The sequence below is a fragment of the Myxocyprinus asiaticus genome, chromosome 30 (assembly GCF_019703515.2).
Source record: "Myxocyprinus asiaticus isolate MX2 ecotype Aquarium Trade chromosome 30, UBuf_Myxa_2, whole genome shotgun sequence".
NCBI lineage: Eukaryota > Metazoa > Chordata > Actinopteri > Cypriniformes > Catostomidae > Myxocyprinus > Myxocyprinus asiaticus.
This window is the reverse complement of record NC_059373.1, coordinates 33335099-33343687: the sequence shown is the minus strand read 5'-3', so window position 1 is coordinate 33343687 and position 8589 is coordinate 33335099. Positions and strand designations below refer to the sequence as shown.

At 38.9% G+C, this 8589-nt stretch overlaps 1 protein-coding gene across 2 annotated transcripts; it reads right to left on the bottom strand.

The window, feature by feature from the left end:
• Positions 1-31: 31 nt before the first annotated feature.
• Positions 32-7797, bottom strand: LOC127420917 (casein kinase II subunit beta-like). 2 transcript variants are annotated; one of them, XM_051663527.1, is made up of 7 exons: positions 7713-7797; positions 6940-7020; positions 4383-4485; positions 3834-3949; positions 3621-3696; positions 2016-2205; positions 32-1013 (listed from the first exon to the last, which is right to left on the bottom strand). In XM_051663527.1, the coding sequence occupies exons 2-7, from the start codon at positions 7009-7011 to the stop codon at positions 923-925; spliced, it is 648 nt and encodes a 215-aa protein (XP_051519487.1). In that variant the 5' UTR covers positions 7012-7020; positions 7713-7797; the 3' UTR covers positions 32-922. The 2 variants fall into 2 exon arrangements, with proteins under 2 accessions (XP_051519487.1, XP_051519488.1); XM_051663528.1 differs by having other exon boundaries at positions 7689-7769.
• Between the last annotated feature and the right edge of the window lie 792 nt (positions 7798-8589).

Here is an 8589-nt window from a genome sequence, read left to right as displayed (position 1 = left end):
CATTACAAACATGGAGGACTCTCACACAAGATATAGGAAAAGACATTTATTTTGAATTCTGAACCCTGGTTCCTCTACAGCTGTAAAGGAAAAAAAAAAATTAAGGACCAAACAAAAAATAAAAAAAATAAAATCACACACACACACACACACACACACACAACACCCAATGCATTCAAATTGATTTTTATATTCTACTCGTATGCCTCTATAAACACAAGAAATGCTTTACACAAGGGAAGAAAAACCTGGGCCCATTCCAAACATAAAAAAAGTCATAATCATGGTTCTGTGGTCAATTTTGTAAAATCATAAGCCATCTTGACACTGGAGGTTGCCGTTGTTCTAAAGTGGAGTGCAGTACTAGATAAAACAAAACACTTCATATCTGATAAAGAGTTTCCTGATTGTACTTGTGTCTCCATTTCTGGTAATTTCTACTAATACATGCACTGAAAACTTACAAATCTGTCAACATAGACAATCCCCATATTATTATTTAGAGCTTAAAACAAATTTAACTTGCCACAGCTGTTTCCAAGAAAGCCAATGATCAGGCCTAATCGAGGAGGAGATTGAATAACGAAACAAATTTGAAACATCTGTGGCAACCACACAGTTATGACAAGAATGGTAACATTATGCAACCTAAAATAAACATAACCAGAGAGTGAGCAAAATTCATGTATCTTAATTATAACTTTCTATTTGCAGGTTAAGAACTGAAATTGTTTTACATTGAACACCCCATTTTCTGTACAGTGTTTCAGAGGTAAGGTTTTTGTTTCTCCCCAAAGTCTGTTTTGTAGTCTCACTCTCCCCATATTTAGACGTTTGTCTTGGTTAAATCTAGAACAAAAATGTAGGAGAAGAGTGGGACCATGTACACAGACACACACAACCCCCCCACCCCTTCAGGTTATTAGCGGATCGCTTTGACTGGACTCTTGAAGCTGGAGGCTGCCTGCAGCTGTAGCTGGTAAGCCATTGGGTGGATCTTGAATCCATAGAGCCTGGAAGAGGAGAATGTTGGTTTTGAGAAATACACAATTCAAAATGATAATATTTTTTTTCCTTGCCCTTGTGTTGTTCCAAGCCTGTACGACTTTTGATCTTCGGGGACAATTGTTTTTTATTTTTAGGTGAACTATCCCTTTAATAGTCTACATCAGTGTTTCACAATCCTGTCCTGGAGTACCACTAACACTACACATTTTGGATGTCTCCCTTATTTGACACACTCAGTTCAGATCAAGGAGCAATCTACTAATGAGCTAATCAGTAGAATAAGGTGTGCTGGATAAAGGAGACAACCAAAATGTGTAAAGACTGGTCTACAAGATTAAACTGATTCACTTAGATGGTTTTCATAATGGGCACATTTGCTGTGGTCTGAATCAGAGTGCGATTGTTCTCGGCGCCACAAACATGCACATGATGGAGAACACAACAGAGGTCGCTATATTTGTGTGTTTTTCATTTATTTGGTTTCATTATGCACACCAGAGTGAACAAAACTTGTGCCTCTGTGTGTTGCATGCCATAAATCAGCAGATATGCATGTCCAGGAGAAGACAACTATATCTGAAGCTCGCAAACATGTTTTTTTGAGTAGACAGATGGTTGCAAGCAATGTATTTGCAGTGCTGCTAATGTTCCCCTGCCACTCATGTACCATGTGCAACTGATGTTGTCATGCTTAAAACGGAAAAAAGCATGTGCAAGTTATTTTACTTCCTGAACAAGTGCGGACCCAAATACAGATTTCTTACTCACTCATGCATACCCCACCTCAGTTCCATTGCAACTGCACTCAGACCACCTCCTACAGGTAGTCTCAGGTAGGGTACCATGGTTTGCAAAACAGCTTTTATATTAACACATTTCTCATGCGAACCATGCTCTCTTTTGGACTAAACTGCCAGTGTGAAAGTCCCCTTAGAGACAGCTGTAAATCAATTTATATAGAGTTGCACATGATAGTCATATAAAAAAATTAAAAAAAAGAGACTAACCTGGGCACAAATTGGTTGGCAGGCCTCTTTGGCCGGTACTCAGGATGCACCATGAAGAGCATGTGGGGGAAGCCAGTACCAAAATAGGCTCCATCAGAGTGATGGTGCCTGGACGACTTCGGTGTGTACACATCCATACACTTAGGGCAGTAGAGCTTCACCATGGCTTCTCCAGGTATGTCAGAGAGCCCTGGAGAGGGAAACACAGACAAATACCTCACGTGCCACGCAATGGATGCTTATTTATTTTGTTCAGATCTATTAGGTTTCACAAACACAGTTTAAAAATGAAATTAACACTCCTTTAATGAACATGTTTTCAATTCCTGTGTTAAAGTAAAAAAAATGTCCAAGAGGTGTAACAGTTACATACAGTAAAAAAAAAAAAAAAGATTAAAAGTGGAAAAGCTTTTTGTATTTTTTTTTTTTTTTTAAATAAGCAGTGAAAATTGTGTTTTAAAATATGAATATTTGAAAAACTTTTGTCCATCAAAGTCAGGTAGCGTAAGCAACATGTAGGCAGCCATTCTGTTGTCGTGATTAAACCAAAAAATCAAAACAGAGGACCCCTTCAGACCCTCATGACTGTGTGAAGTTTTCAAATAAATATCAGATGTTTTCACATTTTTATGAAAAGGTACATTTTGTTCGGAGTAACCCTAAAAAAACTTCATATTCGTGACTCAAAACTCATGATAATTGTAAAGAAACGCTTTTAAAATTAATCAATTCAAGTATTCAAGGTGCAAGGAAATAATTGTAATAATTTTTTGTTATTTAACAGTATTTTTTACCACTTGACATCTTTAAAGTCATTATTATTATAATTTTAGTTTTTTTTATAGAAGATGCTAATACATTTTCGTCAAAAACATATGAAACTAGAAACTATATTTTTAAAAGATTTCTAATTTTTGTTATCTTGGACAACTCTATTTGTCAATGACCCTAATGCCAGCGCCACACTAGCAGACACCAAACAACTCGATTTTGGTCAAGGGTGTTACACATGTGGACAGCTTTACTGAGTTTTGAGATCTCGCTCTCATCAGTTGGAAGTATGACACTTGCCGATTTAGAATGCTGAAGAGGTGGCAAACATACCAACTCACTCTATCTGATTCCCGGTCACATGGATCTCACTGGAATAACAACGGGAGTACCGCGGAAGCATAAACAATATTAAAAGAGTGATTTAGGAAGCAATTCATGGAGTGTGTGATCGTGTATTTATGCCCTCAAGGCTTGCCATAGTTTATTTGACGAGAACACAAAACACCGCCTCGGCGACAGCACAATTTTTTTTCAAGCAAACCTGATGTGCCTTTTCGGTTTTTGAAGCCATGAACTCAGCAGGGAGTCCCAACGGTCAGGTGATTAACGACTTCCTGCTGAGAGACGCTAATGCGCGCTCCGTCTCTCACATACTGGCTGGCGATTATGTTAATGAAGCTCACACCTGAAAATCACTGGAGAAATCGGCTAGTGTGGCGCCGGCTTTACCACATATATGACCACTAGGAATAGTTGGAACAGCTAAGTAGAGCAAACCAAGAGCAGAGGAAGAGACTATTATAATTACACACAAGCACACCAGACACCCACCAATTGGCAGCATTGGCTGATTCTCACAGTAAACACGTGGGCAATAGCCAAAGTCACCCTGCTGATACTTCTCCAGCTGAAAGAAAAAAATAACAAAACAAAAAAACAAGCAACATCTTAGCACTAGGGATAGTTTTTGACTTCATGCTTGACTTCTAATGAATAAAATCCAAAAATTGTCAATCAAATGATATTGGGAATGGCAAGACGTACCATCTGGGCAATACCGCGGTTAGTGAGGATATACCGCGCATGTATCAGTCCATAGAGCATTTCAGCAGCCTGCTCAATCAGGTCACTCTGATTGGGGTTGTCCTCCAACTCCTCATCTGTCACAGCCAGAGAGAGAGGAGACATTCAGACATACACAACAAACTGGCCGATACAATACTGATTAATTTTGTTTAAGTGTCTAATAACCAATATCCATAACCAATTTTGAATTGTTATTTTTGCCTTTAGGCACAATAGCAACTTTATCATTTATCACTAAACTCTAAAGGTGAAATGCTTTACAAAATACTGGTAATACTGTGCACAAAGTAATACTGTGTCTAGAAAATCTATACACATCAATGTTCAGCATCATGTTGACCATATGCAAGCCTAATAAGCTGAAATAATATTTAAATAATCTCATCTAAAATTACATTTAAAGTATGCATTGATGCTTTTAAGTACAAAACAGATAAGCCCTTACATAAATCTACTTCTTAGTAGACTTTTTCTTGTGACACAAGCTAGACATCTAGACAAACTGACCGGGTTCAAGATCCAGGATCATGTCCAGGGCTTGTCTGTAATGGGGAACTTGCTCATTGAGCCCCGTAAGATTAAACTTGTCCTGAATGTAGTCCTCATCTACCTGTAAGGAGCCAAAAACAAGATCAGGCAAAAAAAAAAAAAAAAAAGTTTAGCATAAATAAATATTATTAATATTATAAACGTATTGAACAGTGTGGTCGTAATTTCTGCCAATTTAATTATCAACAAAGCGATCTAGCTGGCTAGCACAGATAAGTTTTGTCGAAATTGTGAGAATGATGTGTGATAGTCTTGGAGGAATCAGTAAGATTGGGTTGAAAATGTAAAATCAATCAGTAATGTTTTGCCTCTTATGCCATTGCTTTCCAGCAAATTTCGTTTATTGTAAAGAAAACGTAACATGTAATGAAAAGTATTAATATCGTAGGCATTCAAAAATATATTGCAGGGGGGGCCTGGGTAGCTCAGTGGTAAAAGACACTGGCTACACTGGAGTTCATGAGTTCGAATCCCAGGGTGTGCTGAGTGACTCCAGCCAGGTCTCCTAAGCAACCAAATTGGCCCGGTTGCTAGGGAGGGTAGAGTCACACTCCTCGTGGTCGCTATAACGTGGTTCGTTCTCGGTGGGGCGCGTGGTGAGTTGAGGGTGGTTGCCGCGGTGGATGGCGTGAAGCCTCCACACGCGCTTTGTCTCCATGGCAACATGCTCAACAAGCCACGTGATAAGATGCACGGATTGACGGTCTCAGACGCGGAGGCAACTGGGATTCATCCTCCGCCACCCGGACTGAGGCGAATCACTACGCGACCACGAGGACTTAAGCACATTGGGAATTGGGCATTCCAAAAAAAAAAATCTCCCCCAAAAAAAAAAAAACATGAGTGAGCAGGCAAAACACATTTCTTTTATTTCTTATGGGATTCATATTCAACTGTAGATTATAACAGAATGGCACAATCATAAAACAAAACATGGCAACAAAGAAAAAAATGAAATGACCCCTGTTCAAAAGTCTGCATACTCTTGGTTCTTAATACTGTGTATTGCCCCCTTTAGCATCAATGACAGCGTGCAGTCTTTTGTAATAGTTGTCTATGAGGCCCCAAATTCTTGCAGGTGGTATAGCTGCCCATTCGTCTTGGCAAAATGCCTCCAGGTCATGCAAAGTCTTTGGTCGTCTTGCATGAACCACACGTTTGAGATCTCCCCAGAGCGGCTCGATGATATTAAGGTCAGGAGACTGTGATGGCCACTCCAGAACCTTCACCTTTTTCTGCTGTAACCACTGGAAGGTCAACTTGGCCTTGTGCTTAGGGTCATTGTCGTGCTGGAAAGTCCAAGAGCGTCCCATGCGCAGCTTTCATGCAGAAGAATGCAAATTGTCTGCCAGTATTTTCTGATAACATGCTGCATTAATATCGCCATCAATTTTCACAAGATTCCCCATGCCTTTAGAGCTCACACCCCCCCAAAACATCAGTGAGCCACCACCATGCTTCACAGTGGGGATGGTATTCTTTTCACTATAGGCCTTGTTGACCCCTCTCCAAACATAACGCTTATGGTTGTGACCATAAAGCTCTATTTTGGTCTCGTCACTCCAAATTACAGTGTGCCAGAAGCCGCAAGGCGTGTCAAGGTGTTGTTGGGCATATTGTAACTGGGCTTTTTTGTGGCATTGGCGCAGTAAAGGCTTCTTTCTGGCAACTCAACCATGCAGCTCATTTTTGTTCAAGTATCGTCATATTGTGCTCCTTGAAACATCCACACCGTCTTTTTCCAGAGCAGCCTGTATTTCTCCTGAGGTTACCTGTGGGTTTTTCTTTGTATCCTGAACAATTCTTCTGGCAGTTGTGGCTGAAATCTTTCTTGGTCTACCTGACTTTGGCTTGGTATCAAGAGATCCCCGAATTTTCCACTTCTTAATAAGTGATTGAACAGTACTGACTGGAATTTTCAAGGCTTTGGATATCTTTTTATATCCTTTTCCATCTTTATAAAGTTCCATTACCTTGTTACGCAGGTCTTTTGACAGTTCTTTTCTGCTCCCCATGGCTCAGTATCTAGCCTGCTCAATGCATCCACGTGAGAGCTAACAAACTCATTGACTATTTATACACAGACACTAATTGCAATTTAAAAAGCCACAGGTGTGGGAAATTAACCTTTAATTGCCATTTAAACCTGTGTGTGTCACCTTGTGTGTCTGTGATCAAGGCCAAACATTCAAGGGTATGTAAACTTTTGATCAGGGCCAATTGGGTGATTTCTGTTATCATTATGATTTAAAAAGGAGCCAAACAACTATGTGATAATAAACAGATTCATATGTTCACTATCCTTAAATAAAAGACAGTTTTTTTTTGCATGATCAGTCATATTTTCAAAGTCAATGCCAAAATTTCACAATTTCTGCCAGGGTATGCAAACTGTATGTTGGAGGGGCAAGTAAAAAATTGTAACTAATCCTTTAAGAAATCCTTAACATTAAGCCCTGTATAGATAGTTATGATACAGCTGTGTTATAAGGGACAGTCAGAGACGAATAAATACCTCACAAAAGAATTCGTTTCCCCGTAGACCACAAAACCAAGAAATCCACGATACCTCCTCTGAGCTACTCATGTTGGGAAACTGCGAAGAGGAGAACATCAGTACACAAACAAACCAATACATTTGACACAAGAGTAGCAAAGTAAAAAATTAGGACATAGCAATTTTTTTGTTTTTGGCACTGAAACCATGCCCATCATAAAGTGTGCTGTTACTCTTGAGTATAACAGCAGAAATAACAAGACTTCACACTGACACACACAACCATTAGTACTCCCTAACTGCTAACTTTACCAGTGACATGGAATGATGAAATAGATTTATGACTAAACCAAAAGGCATTATGTAATTAAATATTTTAAAGAAGTATAAAGCAGCTGCTCTGACAGTTCACCGGACTGGCCTGACGCACGCTAAGCCTGCTAGTTCCCCTCAGTCCTTACCGCTGAATAACACGGTAAATGAGACGCATGTGGGCTCAAATCGAAAACATAAATTTCCAAAATCATTTTACCGCTAAAATGATACATTTTTCAAGAAATCTGCCCATTCTGTTGTTTGTGCACTGGGCTAGCACAAGGGGAGTTCAGCATGCCGTTGCTAGCTAAGGCTTTGCACTAGGCCGCAACAAATTAACCGACTGCCTCCAATATATGTCGACAGGCAAGTGTTTAAACATAAACTTAATTGTGAGTGACCCAAAGAAGCATATCTATTGAAACCACAATATATTTTCAGTTCATTCTTACGATAAAAGCGTTCTTTCGTTTTACCTCTAGGACCTCCCGGGGTCGATAAACTCAGCCGCAGCAACACAACTGAACGCTGATTGGCGTGTTCCGCTCTAGAGCACGTGATCATCAGGTAGGTCACTTCCGCTTTCACGGCTGGTAGTGTTGGGAATTGTAGTTTTTGGGTCATCCCATTTTCATGTACCCATCATTTATGACTTTACATGTTTTATGAAATATTAAGCTCACACTTTTAAGGATAGAAATCATAGTTACTTGTACAATTAAGTGAACACGGGAGAATTTTAAATAATTTCACTACTTTAGTTTGGTCAGATGTTGCCATTTTTGTCCCTGGGTGCTATGCATTTCCTTCTAACTGAAAAACTGGCAATTTATTCAAAGTGTTCCCAGTGTCTTTCGCTAAAAATGTTTCAGATAAAAATTTTCTCTGGAATATTGTTTAATTGCTAGTCATACCATCTTAATTCATAGTTTTTTTTCTTTGTTTTTTTTTTCTGTCTTCAATTTCACTTTCCATCCTGTTAGTACTTTGTATTGTTCTCTTAAACAAAAGCAAGGTCCTGAATTACTTTAGGAAGTGACATCATATTTGGTGGAAAAACAATGGACTGGATTTCATGAATTCTGTGACATTTTTTTAATATTTATTATTATTAGTTGGTTTGTATAAAACATCCCATCCTGTTAGATTAAATTACAGAAATCAGTATGATACCATTATAATTCCAAAAGATAGTTAAAAAACAGCTTCAAGTTGACAACCTCGTAAAAATGTACCTAATGTAGTGTTAGCATTAAATGTTAATGTTTGCTGATTCCATTATCAATGTGGATTTCTAGTGTGCAGTCAATCTACACCCCTAAATACAATGATGGTGAAATAAAAGTCAAACCA